The sequence below is a fragment of the Parasteatoda tepidariorum genome, chromosome 11 (assembly GCF_982258835.1).
Source record: "Parasteatoda tepidariorum strain Cologne lab strain chromosome 11, Ptep-v5.0, whole genome shotgun sequence".
In the NCBI taxonomy this organism is placed as follows: domain Eukaryota; kingdom Metazoa; phylum Arthropoda; class Arachnida; order Araneae; family Theridiidae; genus Parasteatoda; species Parasteatoda tepidariorum.
In genome coordinates, this window is record NC_141765.1 from 4,230,494 (window position 1) to 4,250,203 (window position 19,710).

Sequence of the window (19,710 nt, forward strand, 5' to 3'; positions counted from 1 at the left end):
ATCTAATTTAGTACTTTGCTTTACAGCTCTTGTCTCAGCATCAGAAAATTTCCTTTCAAAACACACTTTTTTGTTTGTTAATGCTCCAAAGCACGTGCCCTTCCACACTATATGCATGACGATAACGTTGTGTTACTTTTTCTTTTTTTGCTTGACGTTCCATTGCATTGAGCGCTAGATTACTCACATATACTGGCTTTTTTGCTCATTAAATCTTCGTTAAAAAATAGCGCGACAAAAACGATCGTTTGTTTACACAGACAGTAAGTACCGCTTATTTCTGTGCTGTTGACATGACGGATTGAAAGGGTGAGAGCTAGAAGCGCTACGTTTAAAAGGAGCATTCTCACTCCGTCCAAAAATGCATTTCGGATCGCCGTCCGACACGATTCAATGAGAATGATTCTTAAAGGGAAAAATTATAAAATAAAAATGAAACTTTTGGATGAGTTTTCCGTAATTTTGGGGGAGTAGCCCGTAATAGCGTAATGTTGTCAAAAAATCCGTAATAATTACGGTAAATCCGTAATAGTTGGCATCTCTGTACTGTGCATCTTCATATTTATAGATTTTAAATTTAAAAAACAGAGTAATGAAAGAGTTGAAACAATAAAATAGCAAAAAAAAAAAAAAAACACACAAAAGCAAATAATTTTTTTCTGCAGAATTATATTCTAAAGTTACTTTTCATGTTCATCAGAAAGGAAAGAAATACTCCTGATTTTTCTGTTCTCATTTCGGAAATAAAAAAATTCGCCAATGACTGGTTTGCTTTAACTAGAATTTTAAATTTATAAAATTTTAAAAAATAAATAATAAAAATTCTTAAATCACAGAGAAATGATGCTTTTTCCTTCATTTTTTGAAAGAGCACCATAATTTTTAAAGAGCATAACAAAATAATTTTATATTCTAATAAAATATGCCTGAGTGGTGATTTTGTTCGGAATTCAGATATTTGAAACAGGATGAAATTGGCAGGGGGGATTCCATTTTAAAAATTAAGATTTTTTGGAGACCTAAATCCATGACTTTCCAAGATTGTTTATTTTAAAAATAGTAAAAATCATGACATTTCACGACAAATTTTGTTCAATACTGAAATTCATGACTTTTCATGACTCACCCTGCCTTTAACAAAGCAAAAATTAAGCACTTTTAAGGACTTTTTTTGAAGAAAGTTAGCACTTTTAAGAAAAAATTATGGACTTAAAAATTGTATGATTGTTTATCATCGAATACCACCAGTGACAGTGCAAATTATTTACCTTTCTAAAGAAAATCAATAAAAAAAATAGTAAAAAACATTTTTATTATAATTTAAGAACTGATATAATTGTATTAATTAACAGGGCTCGTCAAAGAAGTACCAGGTAAATTTTGCAGAGCCAGGTCAGACTTTTTATAAAACACTTTCAGACATAAAAGTTAAGGTATGAAACTAACCTATATTCCATTTTTAATGATTTCATTGAAATTGAATTGTAAAACTAAGTGCAGAAATTAAGATTTGCAATTTTTTTCATGCATATTTTTTTAAAAAAAAAAAAGAGTAAATAATGAAATTTGGCAAAAACATGGAAATAATTATTACAACAAGTTTTTATATTCTGCTACTAGACCAGCAAATGTGTTATATTTACTTTTATGATGAACTTTACCAAAATTATTTCTAACCAAACCAGTAATTAAGAATTTTAACTTTTACATAATGTTACTAAACATTCTGGCGAAAAACATGAACAAATTTTAAAGCAACCAAAAATTGAACAAAAATTAAAAACAGTATATTAAGTTGCAATGTTAACTGAATGAAATTATTATCTAAGGATTAAAATCTAAGGATCTTTAAGTTGAGTAGATTTATATTTTATGAAATAATCTGCTTATTCTTAAGAAATTAAAATAATTGCGTAACAATCTGAAACTTTAAAAAAACTTGGTTTTCAACAAAAACCGATGAAAAACCTAGGTGGGCTGGGATTTTTCAAACCTTGTTTCATGCAGATCTGTTTATTTTTAGTACAATCATGAATTTTAAAAAATGTTATGATTTCTATAAATTTACGTTTACTTATTACACATTGAAATATTATACAAATTCATTTAATTCTTCAAGATTTTATGAAATAGTTTTCGTTATAAATTCTAGTTCAAAATTTTTTCTGATACTTCTTTTCTTAGCGTTTTACTTAATCCCTATAAGCAGATGCATTGCCAATAGAACTGAATTTCTTGAATTCTGTCAATTTTGAAGGTTAGTGTGAGTCTTCTACTTAGGTACCTTAAAACTGCAACCCCCCAAAAAAGCACTATCTCTTCCATGTGCAGTATCCGCTATGTCCACACTATTCTTTACTTTTAGAATGCTTCACTCTCCTCATGGAGTATCATTCTAGGCAAAAGGCAGAATATATTAATGAAAGAACCAATATATTAATGACTGGACATGCTTTCTTCTCCTTACCTATAGCCTCCCTACACGCATTAATTTTTGTTTCTCTAAAATGCTTTACCCTCTAATCATTGTTTAATTCCAAGTGATATAAGGACGACATTTTGTTTTAAAAAATTGAACTGAAAAAATGCTCCAATCAACTATAGCAATGCTAAAAAATTAAGGACTTTTAAAAACCTTGTACTAAATAAAATTAAGTACTTTAAGGGCCCTTATTTTCCAAAATAAAAATTAAGCAGTTTTTAAGGACCGTGGGAACCCTGTTGTAAAACAATAAATAAACACTGATAAAAACTACTAAAATCAGACTTTTTCGAAGGCTGGGTTACAGTTCTCGTCGTCTGCAGTAACAGGTGAAATTGCGTAAAAACAGAATCCATAGTAGTTAGTCAAAAAATCAATAAATACTTACCAAGTCTTCATGTTCTTGAATAGCTTCTTGCAACCAGTCAATACTAACTTTATCATCCTCAACGATTGCAACTAATTGTAACTTCTTTATTCCATAAGCCAAAGGAACAAGTTTGCCTAAAAACCAAACAAAATTAGTAGTAAATATGTAGCATTATGATAAAGAAAACAAGGTCAGCAAAAATTTGACAGTATCAATCAAGCATAGCGGCTTTAACCTTTAACCAAGATAAAAATTTAAGTCTTATTTTTAGAGACTTTAAAAGCACTTAATAATTTTACTAATCAAACTACTTTTTATTGCAAAAACTTTTGATGCAAAATACAATCTTAATTGTTATACAAAATATAACCTTAACAGTCAAAAATAAAACCTGCTGATGGAAATAGGGGAGGAAAATATATTCTTTGTTATTAAAACTGTTTTTCAGCTAACCTCTCCACTGTACACACCAAACTAGGATTTCCATAATATCTTGTAGCTTTCTAGCATAACAAACCAATATTAATCAGTATTATAGCAGAGCAAAATGGAGTCTTTAAATTTAATAAGAATAATTATTTTTAAAAATTTTGCATGCACATGTTTGCTTAAAGTATAAGGTAGTTATAAAATATTAGTTTTTAAAGTTATTAGTTACATCTAAGCCACTGCATAAAATTTCAAGTTTAAAGATACTACCCAGAATAGTAACTATTTAGTTCTAAAATTACTAAAAAAATCCACACAAAAAAACTTTACTCACATGCTACTGATAGCAGTGCTGCTTGACACCAGTACAATGATTTGGTAAGATAATGGGGATCTGGTCATGAGAAAAGACAATTGCTTTGAGTTGCTGCTTTGCTTTGACACAGCTGTTTTGATATGGATGTTCAATCAGTGGCCGATGCAACAATCAGTTTGTTTCGCTTAGTTAATTTTGAACAACCCAAGTAAAACAGTAAGCTTATTTGAAACTTTTTATGAATATTTTTAACTTACATGAAGAAAATAAATTTGCTATTTGTGTAAACTCACAATTGGACAATACCATATTTTTTTTTTAAATTTTTTTTTATTTCTTGGTACATAGAAAAAAATTTCAAAGATCAGAAATTATTCAAGCGTTATTATTTTGCTCACTATATATTTATTATAATATTACTAATAACTGGTTTGCTAAGAATAATATTTTCATTTACAAAAGCTGATAAAAGCAGATATCTTTCAAATTAATTGCCTTTGAACTACGGGCACAGAAATCTCTAAACTACAGATACAAATTTCCCAAAGTTTAAATTTTCCTCCTTTAAATTTTAGCTCTAACAAACTGAAACCAAATTTATAATTTAAAGTATATTTTGTCAGCAAAACAATTTTAAAAAAGTAAAGAATGAAAGGGAAAAAGTTTAAACTAATGATTTTATAAACAGTTTTAGAAGTATATGATTAGGGATTAAAAGGCAGAAAAATTGCAACAAAATAAAACATATAATAAAAATAAGTAAATGCTTACCAGCACCCCACTTTAATCCTTCAGTAGATATAGACCTGACTGCTTCTTCTAATGCTTTCATATCTGTTTCATCATCCCATGGCTTTACATCTAGTACTACACTAGATTTGGCAATTAAAGCAGGCTCTGTAATGTCAATATATATGTATAATTAAAAAATTACTATACATTAAAACAATAATAATACACTCTAACTGAGTCTTTCCACAGAATTCAACTTCACAGCTTTGAAGAATTAGTTCACAAGAAGAAATATGTTACATATTACATATATGTTACATATTATTTACAACTAGAATTCAAATTGAAAATCCCACATCCTAGAATACGGTGATTGTGAGCCCAAGTCAAAAATAAAATAAAAAAAGTTTGAATTGAAAAATTAGAAAAAAATTTAAACATGGTTTTTTTCCTTTTTCTCAATATTTCTTAGCTTATTTAAAATTTTTCACATACCTGTACCATTTACACATACCTATGATGACCTAGATAAGTAATTAAAATTTACAAATATGTCTTTCCTTTTTAAGTTTATGATTAGAAGAACTATTTACTGATAAAAAATTAATATTAGTCATGAATATAAGCTTATAAAGTATCACTCTGGCTCTCCCTTACAAACAAATAAAATAAACTGTGTTTTTTAAGTTCCACCTTTGAAAATTAGATTTCCGGAAACTTCTGTGATCAATGATTTCTTAAAACATCTGGACCTTCGATCTTCGGAAACTTCCAGATCACTGTTAACGAAAAATCCGGAAATCCGGATTTTTTCCAGAGCACAATCAGCCCTGTACTAGGTTGGCAACTTTTCTTAGCAATATTTTTGATTAAATTTATTTACCAATTGAAATATCATGAACTTTAATACTACTAGCTCAATTATGTGTGTTTCATCTGAATCCGTAATTAATATTAAGATTTTGATTGTCAGTTTTAACTTCATATAGAATAAATATAAAAAACATTGCGAATAATTAAACCATTAGAAAAAAATATCCACTTTAAATAAATAATAAATGCAGGTAACCTGCGAAAATTAATATAGCATTTTGACAGATCATTTCTATATTTTTGTTAATGTAAAATTTTTAGAAAACTAAGTTGAACAGTTAAATTTAAACAGAACTATGGCAACAGAATAAGCAAAGTTAGGAAAAGAAATTAAATTGTTGCATCAGCAATTCTGTAAATTTGATTGGTATATTAGAACAGAGATATTTTGTCTGTTTCTTGATAGACAAATTTGTTTGTATAGTGTCATAAAACGTAGCAACTGCATTTTGTTTTGAATTTCTATAAAAAGAAATTGTATTTTTGCAAATTTATTTACTCCTCTTAACATATACTTTAGCTTTTATTAATGATAGCTTATCACTGAATATAATCAGTGTTATGCTCAAATATTCTATTTTGATAACCTTTGTTTATTAGGAGATTGATTAAAAACTAGACAATTGACAGTTAGTGTAATAAGCCAAGTCCTTCGGTGAGAGGGAGAAAGTACCCAATGATTCTTCTTCAATATGTAATTCTTAATGGTTTAATATATAAAAAACAAAAAATGGAAACTTCCAGAAGATTTTCAAGTAAAATACATTTTAAAACTGATTAACAATTACTTTTAATAGATACTTATACTTACAATAGATATAGATTAACGAATATAGATATAGATTGGCTCTGTAAATGTAAAATATATAATCATAAGCACATAAGACTTGTGATAGAATCAGCAACAGGCCATGCAACTGATAATAAAATAAGTTGAGCATTAGGTTAGTTATTATCATAACTAACGGTAAAATTCGACATTTTCTTACACAACTCTCAATGAATCACAAGAAAATGGTACGTGAAACTAGTCATAAACCTATAACTGGCTTATGCCAGGGATGAGAGTAGTCAAAAAGTAAAAAAGAGGAAATCCAAGAACGAACGAACACACACACACATTTAGAGGTAGCTCAAAGACTTTGAAGTTTGGGATTTTGCAATGACAAAAAAAAACATTGACACTATGCTTTTATTTGTATTTTCTCATCAAAAACCATGAATTGTACACTCATATATACATATTTCTTATTTATATCATAAAATACAAGGGAGCGAGCCAACACAATATCTATTAGTAAGCATATTTGAAGAAAATCCTAATAAAAAAATAATACATTTTGAACAAGTGTGGTTTTTTTAGTGTCCTTAAATTTCTTTCTGTGGGATTCCACAACTTGAAGTAAGAATTGTTTTTGTTCTTCATCTTTAGTTATTAGTTCATTGTAGTCTGTAATGAGCGCTACGCCCCTTTCGGCGCAATCATTTACTGTCTTTAAACATTTCACTTTCTTTTCACCATCATGTTAAGAATCAAATTTCTTCCATTTCGATGGGGACGAATGTAAGAAATCGCCTTGTATATTCAATGACTTAAATATAATCTAAGATTTTTCATTAACAAAATCATGCAATGAATTTTCATTAACATTTCAGATTTCTTTTTCCTTTAATCGTTCAGAAGCATTGGTTACATCTTCTATATGTTTATCTATTTTAAACAACTTATCAACCATTAAAACCTTATCTTCTGTGCTTACATGACAGCTGAATAGGCTGAGCATGACTAAGTCACCGGTTAAGTACCACAGATGCCTCTTCAACCCATTGCTTGCAGCTTTTGAGATTTCTTTGCATTCATTTTTCACCAAATTTAAATGTTTAAAAAATTCTAAGTCTATGAAAGGTGCATCAGCTGCGTTAGAGCAGCGAAACCAGGCTTTCATGTACAAGTGTGTGCTAAAATCATGAAATCGTTTCAACCCTTTAGCCTCTTTTGGTGTGAGCTTGAACTATTCACGAAACATGTATATTTTTAAACCATTTTTAACATCCACCGTGCATGATGGCTTCTGGTGCTGCAAAATGTACTCCACGTGGAGGCACCAGTCCAAGATAAATCAAAGTCAGTTCTAAAAACTCTCTGTAGTCATTTCTTGCCAATGATTTTGTTTCAAACGTAAGATTATGTTTGGCAAATTTAATAGCTTCTTCTTTTAATACTTTCCAATTTTCTGAAGGTACTATTGTTTCTTCTGGACATTTGAAAGAAGATTTGTCTATAAAATTCCAGTGACTTTGGAATATCTTAAACATGAGAACAAAAGGTGCACTAGAATGTCCAAATACTGCAGAAAACACATCACCAATAATTATTTCATAAATATGATGCCTGCAAGCCAAACTGAGGAGCTGTTTTCCAATCATCTGTTCCAATAATGTACATGCTCCTGTGTGAATACCAGGGTTCGCCAAGTGGGCCCACCTTGAAAAAACCCACTTGGTGGATTTTTCACAAATTGTTTTTTTAAAATTTGGTTGAAAAATAATTATCTTCTAATACTGTCATTGGACACATCGTGGAAGTTAACAAATATTTTAGAAATATGCATCAAGCACATGGATGGACAAATGAAAAAAACTCCTTAATGCCCCATTTACCAAATGATACTAGGTGGAGTTCATATTTTGACTGTGTAAAAACTTTTGCATATCATAAATATCAAGAGATTGCTCTTGAACATCAAAATAAATTTAATAATTATATGCCAAAAATACTAAATAATGTTGGGCTTTACCAATAAACTATCAATTTGGAAAAACAGATATCAATTGTTTCTGAAGCTTTAAAAAAGCTTCAACTAGAAAACCTTTGAATTTCAGAACCTGTTATGAATTAACTTACTATCGTGTGATAAATTGGAACCCCACAAACATTTTGTATAAAGATTCCATCAGCCTGTTCAGCCACCTCACTTATTAGCATATGCATCCTGGATTCCGAAATAAGGGGACAATTTTTAAATGATGAACAAGAGCAATTAGCAGAAACTGTCTTTCTAAGCATCATCCAGAATTTCTGCCAGGTGTTATGGCATTCAAAATTATGAATCTTGAATACTTTCCAAAATCAATGATGCTTAACACCGTTATTCTACAGTTTTCATCAAAAAATAGTGGAAAATTACGGGAAAATAAAATATGAAAAAAATTCCAAGTTTCCACAAAATTTCTTTACACTCAGCACCAGCATTCTCTGTCTCTATCGAAAGACACTTTTCAACTTTCAGTTTGGTGTAGAGTAAACTATGAAATAGATTAGGAATAGATAAAGCTACAAAACTCATAAAAGTGTATCACCATCCAAGAGAGAAGTGGATCTTTTTTTAAGTTAACTCTTAACATCTACTGACAATTTTTAACTATTTGGAGAAAGTTTATCACAATTAAAAAACAGTTAAAAATTAAAATATTACTTTTAAGATTTTTTAAATATTATTTTCAAGATTTTATTTGAATATAATTTATTTTGTTTCTCTTAATCATGTTTAAAAATATTGAAAACAAATGAAAAAACATTTTCTATTAAGTGATACATTAAACAACAATTAACAAATTCAAAGTTTTATTTTCTGGTTTTAAAAAAATAAGCTAAAAATTTTTATGTATGCTTTTTTGTAATTTTTAAATTAATTTTTTTTTAAAATTATAAAGTTAAAATTTATCTAAAAATGCAGTATTTTTTCTAAGGTTAAATATTTGAAAAATGGGACAAATAACTGATACTCTTTATAATTATACGTAATTTTAATTTCACTTTCTATTAATCGTATTATAAAAACATGGAAGACCATTAAATACGTATTCCAGTTTAATTTTATTAAAGGTAAAAGTTAGATGAAATTTTAGTTTTCACTGATTATTAAATTTGTAATAAATAATATAAATATATAAACATAAACAACAAACGAAAACAAAAATATTAATAAACTTGTTCCTTTTTATATTACTGTTGCATTTATATTTTATAGTGCATCAGTTAAAAATTGTGAAAAGTCATGTATTTAGAAATAAAGATTCAAACATGTATTAGTGATAGTGCATTCTTTAAACTTATTTTAATTATAATATATTATTTTATATAAATTTTTTTGGATTTATTTCTATTTTTCAGTTTATACATCACTATTTAATACAAAAAGTATCACAGCAAGTAGTTTACGAGCACTAAATGAAAAAACCCAATTTTTCCCGGGTTTTTTTCAAATAAAACCCAATTTTCCCCGGGTTTTTTCAATAAAACCTGGGCGGGTTGGGTTTTTTCAAACCCTGGTGAATACCAGTGTTACAAGATGTAGTGTCAAAGTACATGCCTTGAATTTTATCAATGATCTCCCAATCATTAAGCGTATCAAATACTGCTTTTGCAATTGCCTTGCCTGTACCAACTGGCAGTTTTGGCACACCAAGTACTTTCTCCACATCATTTCCTGTGACAAGAATAGGAAGGCGGTCAACTTCCTCCATTTGTCCAGAAATACTAGCCATGAGTTTCCCATCCCAGTGGACGACAAGCGGACCATCAGGTTTGAAGTTATGCTTCAAATCCTCCGCTAACTGGGCTCGAAATTTTGTCCTGTGTCAGCGAAGTGTACTTCGTGAAACAGTACTTTCACTTACATTTATTCCAACTGTTTGGGCTGTTGCTGCAATTAAAAATGTAGCACTGCGATCCGAAGTTTTTGTTCGATCCAATGCAGACATCAAATTAGGTGAAAGAAGCTTGCTTTGGTGAAGCTTTCCCCTTTGCTGTCTTTTCTGAAGTACTAGGATATTGAAAAGCATCATCATCAGTATCACTTTCTAAGGATGAGCTAGTTGACCCACAGTCTTCTTTAATTTTAGCACTTTATGAAGGATAACATAAAGTTTTGTTTTTATTCATGTTCACACTATTAGATGGTAGTGTCTCATATTGCCTCCTTTTAGATTAGCGTTTCTCTTTCTTCTCAGGTTTTCTGTCGACTGACAACATACAGCCTTCAAATCTTTCTCGCTGTTTAAGCAAAAACTTCTTATCCTTTTCAATTTCTTTCATCTGAAAAGCACCGACATGAGCGATATCCCACAACATCTTGCATTCTTTGATAAACTTCTGTTCGTTGTCTTCTCGAGTATTCGTACGCCGATTTCTGTTCTTTTTTAATTTTTGGTGCCGCTCAACTAATTTTTCTAACTTTCTTACTGCATTCTGCTTTTCGGTTGTAGGAATTCTAGCCTTATTCCAGAAGGTCAACATACTATCAACAGTGTGACTTGCACTTTCATGTATTGTTTTTGTCTCATGGTGAAAGAAGTTTCTTAGTACTGCATTAATGGAAGGTAATTTACATCCTTTTATTTCACTTATGGGAAAATCAATTAACCAAATTTCAGAGTCTTTTCTAAATCTAATTTTGTTTGTTGACATTGTTCCAATAAAATCTCACCAGGCTATGAGACGATATGAGGCTTTTAAATAACGTTGATAAGAAATCATATATCGAATTTAAAAAATGTGAAAATACAAATCATAATGCGTAATTTTTAGATCACGTATAAATACGAAAATAGATGTTTGATATTACAACCACAAAAACGAATCGCTGCATAGGGATTTAAGAGCGCGTAAATACAAAACACGATATTGGATTTTTAAAATATCATAAATAAGAATTACTATGTACGATATTTAAATCGCCTGAATAAGAGTAGCAACATTCAACTTTTAAATCAGATAAATATGAAAATAGATGTTTGATAATAAAATCGCAATTTTAAAAATGCATAAATACAAAACACAATATTGGATTTTTAAATCTCGTAAATAGGAATCATAATGCACGATATTTAAATAGCGTAAATAAGAATCACAATGTGTAACTTTTAAATCAGGAAAATATGAAAATCGATTATTGATATTAAAATCGCGTGAATAAGAGTCGAGATATTTGCAGAGTCTGAACTTGAGATTTCTAAAAGGCTTGTTTGTATTGTTTTTGTTTAGACATAATAAATTAAAATTTACAAGATTAATTGAATGAGCAAATAAATATTTTCACTGCAAATCCACCTCTATTTGTTTGTTTTTTTTTCGTTTGCTTTCACACCAAAAAACAGGAAGAAGCGACGTTTGAATTACGAAAATACGAGCTATCCAGCGGACGGATAAAAATACAGAAAATCTTATTTTCTGAGCGCAAAATCGGAGAAAATAAATAAAAAGGCGGAAGGGTTAGCAGCTAGGTCGTACTTTGAATTTTCTGTTTAACTTTGAAAATCTTAAATAAATATAATTATTTTATTTCAATGACTGAATTTTCACAAAAAAGCGGGATATTTATAAAAATAAAAAAAAACTCAACTTTGAGAGAATCTGACTTTTTTATAAAAAGGCTGAAATTCGAGAGACAAAAGCGAAACAATTTCTTCCTTGTATAAAGGTCAACCAGTTTTATCCCAAGGAAATGAATTTTAGAGAAACTTCAGAGGGAGGAATGAGAACTTTAATACTTTCACTCCGCAGTAAATTCCTTATAAAATATTTTAACTTGTGCAAAAAATATTTTCTGCAGAAATTAGCGGGAAAAATGGAAAAATCTGAAGAAAAAAAGCGGAAATCCGCGAATTCGAGGAAGAATTACATCCCTGTTATGCCTCTATCACAAGAGAAAGAATAAGTGTAACTGCAAATGTAGCCTCCACTCTATCCGCAACTCTAAAAGCAATTTCTCCAAAATTTGCTCGAAAAATCCTTGTGTGATACAGAAATCACGGTTGCCCGAAATATCTGCAACTATTCAGGCAATTTCTTACACGAACCAATCAGATCGTTTGCTTTTTATGACGTTTCAATTTTATGCGATGACATATACAAATGTAAATAAAAATGGTGGCGACGTTGGTGAACAGGATGATCGGATGAAATTTTTTATAGATAGAACGGTAAAATTTTTTAGTTTAATAATAACATTTCCTTTCAAATTAAAGCATTAAAAATACTTTCACACGATGAGATGACCATCGCAATGCAGATGATGTACTACCATAACAGGAACCTGCACATCATTTTAGTATCGGTAAGTTTAATACACTATTTTCTAGATAAATTTTCTTTTAAAATATTTATTTATTTTAAACTAATAAAATTAAAACTTATTATAATTTCTTCCGATCAAAGTTTTAATTACTTTAGATAGAAATAATTTCTATTTTCTATGTAGAGATTTATACTGGCGAAAAGCTTTACTTTGAAATATTCGTCAAGCAACTCGTCTAACTTTGTTGCATTATTATAACACAAAATATAAAGAAGATTACATTTCTTTATTTTTTAAAAAAATTTTAATCTTTATTTCTGTTTATTGTAAAAGCGTGCGTCCAATTATTTAAAGAAAAAAAATTATTATTATTATTATTTTTTGAAATAATTACTTTATTCTTCCTTAAGAATTCTTTTAATTTTTGAAAAGCTTATACAAGTTAGAAAATATATGCGGAAAATATTTATCTTGTCTCTTACAAAGTTACACCAATTTTAAGTAATTATCGAGAAGTATTAAAAAAAAGGTAGTAATATTATATATAAGTAATTATTAAAAATGCAAATTCCCAATCTCCTCGTCTGTTTCTACATTCATCCCCTCTATTTTTTGGTGTATGGTGATTTGCATAATATTTTGTTTATTATTATTTAAAGTTAACTATTGATACTTTACTTTCTATTTATAGTTTACATTTATCTTTTGATACTTTACTTTTCTACAATGATAGTAAGTATGTAAGTGTACCTTACTAATTTTTCAATATACTTACATTTTTAATAGTCTTCGTTTATAAATACAATTTATTTTTCTTAAAAAATTTCAATCCAAACATAAAAACTACAATACCAAATATGCCTGCCATCTTTCATTAGTGTACAGAATAATCTTAGAACTATAATCAAAATATCTGTCAAACTTAAAATAAGTTTAAAAGAGATACCTAAAGACTTAAATGATTTCATATTAAAGGTATTTAATCTCCCTTACTCTAATAATGTGTTGGTAAAATTTTATCATGAAAGTGATTTCTTTCTTTTATTTCAGATATTTTATATAATCCTGTAAGGTTTGTCTGGTGAAGAAGGAAAGAGATGTAATATTGTTTTAATGAATGAAATTAAAAAATAAGAAATGTAAATGAATAATGTTCTAAATGTTTCACTTGATATTAAATGTTTTATTTTTTAAATTGATTCTTGTATTATTTAAAATGCAAAACAAAATACGTAAAAGGCTATAACAAAATAATATAATACATAAAAAGTATGCTCGCAATAAAATATTGTTTATTTCTTAGCTATTAATAAATTTGAATTTATATAGTGTATATTACAATAAATTTGTCCTAAAATAAATCCTATAATTTTTAATTAAATTATCTTATACCAATAATGAATGTTTTAAATTTTACAATAATAAATTGTAAGTATTACATTGAAAATCCTCTTATATATAAAGAACAATTTTACTAAGAAATTGGAAAAAATAATTTTCATAAGAGTGATATTCCTGATATGCAATGTGTAGATGAATAAAATTGATGATCCCTTAATGCAATGTAAATTAATTTTATGACAATAAAATTCTGAGATATTGTAGTACAGACAAGTCTGACATTATTTATTATGTATTTTTTAGACTAAATTTTAAAAAAATAGAATTGATTTAATAGATCTAATAGTTTTGATGTTATAAATATTTTATGAGTAAAAGGTTAGTCATAAATTGTATATTTCATACATTAAATCCTAATTTCTTCAAAAGAATTATTTCACCGAACTATTTTTTTTGAATTAAGCTTAAAAAATGGAAGCATATGAATTTGAAGAAATGCCTTACTTGTTGAGATAGCAATGTCAGTTGCATAAAGTGGTATAAGTCATAAAATTGTACTTTCTCCACATGAAACTTCTATAAATTTTCGAATTGCTAAACTATGAAATCAGACGGCTTGGTTTTATACTCATTCGATTTAGCGTATACATAGATAATGATACCGCACTTGCCTAGATAGCATGTTAGATAGTAAATATGTATAAATAAACTATGCTTTTACAGGGGGCCTAGCCAAATCTTTCAACAAAAAATAAGCACCTTTTAAGAACTTTTTAGTCTCAACTCAAAAAATATTTTAAGTGCTATGTAAATTGACAAAATGCAAAATAATTTTTAAAGACTTTACATGAACATGATAAAATAACTAGAATTTGACAAAGAACTCTTTTCTTGATTATATTAGCCATTAAAAAATGATCAAGAGATTTTTCGGTTCGATTTCAGAGGGTGGAAAATGAAGCCTGAAATTGAGAATATCTTGCAAAATGCAGCAGAGTTGCACACGAGAGTGCAAGAATCTCACCGAACCCATGCGGACTCGCAAGTATTTCCCCAAACCTGTAAAATGATTGACACGTTCATATGCTATGTGTGATCGTGGTTGAATGAATTCTGAAAACGTTGAATAGAAAAATATGAAAAGCACGTTTTTTACATAATACGTGAAAATCGACATTCCCTTTCATAAATCTCATTTTCGAAAAGGGAAAATTAAGCAATTTTTAAAAACACCCATTAAGAAAAGCATCTTTAAGGACTTTTTAAAAACACTACGCACCATGCTTTTATACATTACTCACTCGATTCAACGCAAAAAAAATCTTACAAATTCTAGATAATATTTTAGTCTATTCCCCTTTTACCCCCTTACCCTTTTAGGGACACAACATGAAATTCATTGATATCTTAATATCTTATATTATGAGGTAGAAATCATAATCCTTTTAATACTGTGCTACTAATGGGGAAATAAAGTGCTCAGAATTTTTATTTGTAGCTGAAAAAAACACTTTAAAATGTACAAAATTAAATCAAAATCAATCAATATTCTACAGCGTCTGTGATTTCCTTTCCCTACCTTTACGAACATCGTTGGGAAACTATGATATAATAGAATCATATGATAAATTAAAATATGAGCCAAACGTAAAGATAAATAACAAAATATGGTAACCCAGTAACGAGCAACTGTTCGGCCAATTAAGCATTCCGAGCGGAGGAATTGCCCTTAGAGTTGCGGATAGAGTTAAAGTTACACTTACGGTTGCACCTATTTTTCTCTCGTGTGATAGAGGCATTAAATGAGATTTTAAAAATTTCTGATAATTTTTTTAACAGATATTTCTTTTTAACAGAAGAGCAAAAGGAACATGTTTGTTGGCAATTAAGTATCAAAAAATCAAATTTAAAATTAATGAAAACAGGAAGCAATTTACTAGATATCATTGAAAGTGGTCTCACTCAATAACCTGTTTGAATACATTAATGTTTGTAATGAGCAATTTTGTATTAAACTCAGAAGTTAAAATATTTATTTTTTTTTGCTAGCACTTTAACTATTAATTTGCAAAGATCAATTTTTATTTTATTGGTTGTTTTTTCTTTCCAATTAGTCAGAATTTTAAAACTTGTTATGATAAATATCCCAGTTTAGGCAATAGAGGTCAATATGTGGGGATAATACTGGCCGACTGACAAGGAAAATAGTACAGGCAAAAAAGGTTAAAAAAAATTTCTTTAAAAAACTAAAGTATAAATAAGAAACAGAGTTTATCTTATTTACCTTGGATTTTTTACTGATACTTATTAGAAGCTTATTAAATAAAGATATAAATAAAACATTTAAAAAAAAATTAAGGAATCAAAAATATGCACACGAAGAAAAACTAAAGGTGTTGTTTACTTTTTGATTTCTTATTTTCATAGGCCTTCAGCCGCTCTTCTCTTATACGTGCATCATCTTCATTTTCCTATAGATAAGAAAAATATGTTACAGAACGCATGTTAAGTTCCCTTTACAAAAAAAAAATTTTAAACTCTTAACAAGATTGAATAACATTTTTTGTGAAATATTTTAACCAATAATGAAAAGTCATATTTTTCTTTTTTTTAAAAAAAACTCAAATATTATGAAATCATAAAATTAAAAACTGACACACAGTAATTATACGGCTAGTATAAAATGTACACATAAAAAATAAAAAATTTTAACATAAATTTTACACTTGTCATTCTTATAAGAAAATTTTAACTGATTAATCTATTAAATTATTAGAGTGCCAGTCTTAAACTACAGATATCCTGCAATCTTATATACAGTACGACCTCGAAAATCCGGACTTCTGAAATCCGGAAATCTCTAAAATCCGGACTCATACGTCCACTTCCTCAGAAAAAAATTTCAAAAGAAAAATTTTTAAAAAAATTGCTTAGAATATAAATTTTAATGCAAAACCACAACTCTTCTCCAACAATGAAGAGGTAGAGGTGGGGTGTGAATGAAAGCTCATAGCTGATAAGGAAATTCCAGTCATTCTTATCAGCTCTGTATGGATAACAAAGAATATAAAGGGAAATCCCCTCCTCCTGAAGGGGAATCCCACAACTCTTTTGCAACAATGATGCAGTAGATGAAGAGGTAGAGGTGGGGAATGAATGAAAGCTCATAGCTGATAAGGAAATTCCAGTCATTCTTATCAGTTCTGTATAAATAACAAAGAATATAAAAGGGAATCCCCCTCCTCCTGAAGGGGAATCCCCTCAGAAGGAGGAATTCTTCCATCTCCTTGTGTTTCCCCCTTGTGATGAAAGAAAACTGGTTCTTTCTTAACCTTGAAGCTTAGGAGGTGGGGACAAGTTCTTTCACCCCCCAAGAAAAAAAGGATTAGTATCAGCTGGTACAGTCTAGTCTAGAAGCATCTGTTTCGGTTATAAGTTGAAATTCAGCTCCCGTTTTAAGCCTATATTTTTTATTTTAATTGCTAATATTATGATAAAAACGATCGATTGCGGGGGGAAAATGATGAAAGTTTGATTTTTAATGTCTTTCACTTATTATTTAAAGAGTATATTTATGTTAAAATTGACGTCGGAGATCTACACACGCGTGATTAATCGCGAAATCGGCCTGGCGAATTTGAAACTTCGATAATTCTATCAATTCAAGTAAGGTATCTAAAATCCGGACCTTCCAAACCCCCCAGCAGACCGGATTTTCGAGGTTGCACTGTACTACAAAAAGGATGGTCATTTCTGAGACCAAACAAGATAATTACTCCTTCCTCCTCCCCTGAAATCATTGCAAGCACTATCAAATAAATTCAGTCAATAAAAAAAAACTAGACAAAATATATGTTTAAAATATTATTCCAATGGTATTTCTTGATGAATAAAAAAAAAATTCACTACTACAATGCCACTTTCACACAAGTCTTGTATTGGCACTCAGATGAAGAACAACCATTAACTAATTTGTAACACTGAAATTTCTTTTCTAGACGTTCGTTTCTTTTTTTCTAAGCAGAGCTTTTAACCCTTAGCTCAATCTTCACATAGCAGCTGTAGCCGATTTTGAGCAATTAAAACTACAGAGTAGAATGCTTTTATAACAAGAAGATTCTCTGATAACCCATGTTTATACACATGCATAAAAACAAATTCAAAAAAAAAAAACTGAAAAAAATTGAAATTTATGATTTTTATGTTATACATCAATTCAAGAATTAACAATGCAGGAACCAAAAAATTTTATTTATGCAATTTTAATTATGAAAAAAAAAATTTAAATTTTATTAGTTTTTTAAATAGTGAAATTTTGCTTAAAGTACTAGACTTGCAATAATGCATGGTAATGAGGAAAGTAAATTGTCATTATTTTTCAAACTTTAATACATTTTAACCATTTTTATGACAACTTTTTTTTGACAATTATTACTACATAATTCGACAGTTTTTAAAATCTCAATAATTTAATAAGATTTCATGGTTTACTGCGAAATTCTAATCACACATTTAGAAAATCACTTTTTATATAGACTGACTCACCAATCACTATTTCAGTAGCTAATGTTACAGATTTCCACATGGCTTTTAAACTCTCAATATTTTTAAACACCTTTATAAGGTACTTCAAATTCTGAACCACTTGCTTGATTGAGTTAACATTTCTCGACCCAAACCGTTAGCAATGATTCCACACAAAAACGTAGTTTTAAAGGTAGTTACTAAAATAGTTTTTCAGATGGTCTTTAAGAGTACTGTTTTAATAGATTATTTTGTTTTGCCAACTCTCGCAGTTGAAGAATCACTTTTTTATGCACATAACTATTGATGATTCACCTGCATGCCTACATAGTTTTATGATCGTATTTGTCTACCAAAGATTTGCATGGATTTTAAAATTAGATTTTTTCAATGTGACATTTTTCTGCACAAGAAACTAGTTAAAACTATCAAACTGAACAGTTTAAAAAAAATCATATATACATTAGACTGATGAGAAAAAGCTGCAACAATTTTTTCTATAATCAATGGTGTCTACATTAACCCCTTAACGCATTTGCTGGGCGAAAGTTACTGGCAAACTTGCACATGCCCATGTCTCACACTGGCGATCTTGTATCACTCGTTATTTTATTTCTAATGCTTGTCTGAGATTTGTTCAAGTAAAAATGGATAGGCTACCTTATAATTAAATTTATTTACCATAAATGACACCATTATGCAGCATTTTTGTGCAAACCATGTGGTGCATTTTGATGATCAGCTATAACATTGGTAGGATTTCTATGTTATAAAGCAGTTGTTTCGTGTGGAAAATGTTATATATCCATTTTTATTGTGCTAAATATAAAAGTAAACAATTAATCATTAATTAATTATTACAAGGTGTTTTTGTAAGTTGTTTTGAGAAAGTTTTCCGATAATGAGTGACTGAGTATTTTGAATATGCAAATTTATCAGAATGTTTCAGCGATGAAAGTGATGATCTCTTTAGTTGATTTAATTTGATTTTAATATCTTGAAATTCAAAATAAACCTGAAACCAAATTGTTTAAACTTTGTTTTACAGTAATTTATTTATTTTTTTAACTTTTATACCAACCCCTGCTCCCTTGTCACTCCCCACAACTGAAATTGCAAAAAATAACTTACACTATACCTATATCAGACATGCCAACTTCCAGGAAGACTTGTCAGGAGCAATTATCGCGATTAGACTACACCATAAATCAATACACCGGGATTAAATTTGTACTTTTAAAATTAAATGCATACATTTTTAAATGTCTTATAAATTAAAAGTACAATTAAAATGGTTAAAATAATAAAAAACTCACACTCTTAAAGGTCAATATACTTGTTTAATTACATATGCTGATACTAAACTTACACAACTCCAAGAAAATTATAAAATAAAATCAAGTTTTTAAAAGTCTAATAATTTAATTACAACCAACTCTTCACTAATCAACTTCAACTTTGTATACATTGAAATTATAAAATAAAGAATTGACAGTATGTGAGCTCTAAAAAAAAAAAAAAAAAGTCATGCACAAATTTAAATAAAAAAAAGGTTTCAAAATTT

At 28.8% G+C, this 19,710-nt stretch overlaps 1 protein-coding gene across 2 annotated transcripts in view; it reads right to left on the reverse strand.

The window, feature by feature from the left end:
* Positions 1 to 19,710, reverse strand: part of LOC107445468 (elongation factor 1-beta) — a 71,744-nt gene that overhangs the window by 2,276 nt on the left and 49,758 nt on the right. For both annotated transcript variants that reach the window (XM_087154968.1, XM_016059859.4), the window contains 3 exons: positions 16,027 to 16,093; positions 4,369 to 4,494; positions 2,871 to 2,986 (listed from right to left, as the gene is read on the reverse strand). In XM_087154968.1, coding sequence (XP_087011094.1) covers positions 2,871 to 2,986; positions 4,369 to 4,494; positions 16,027 to 16,093 — 309 coding nt within the window. The remainder of the gene's footprint in view (positions 1 to 2,870; positions 2,987 to 4,368; positions 4,495 to 16,026; positions 16,094 to 19,710) is intronic.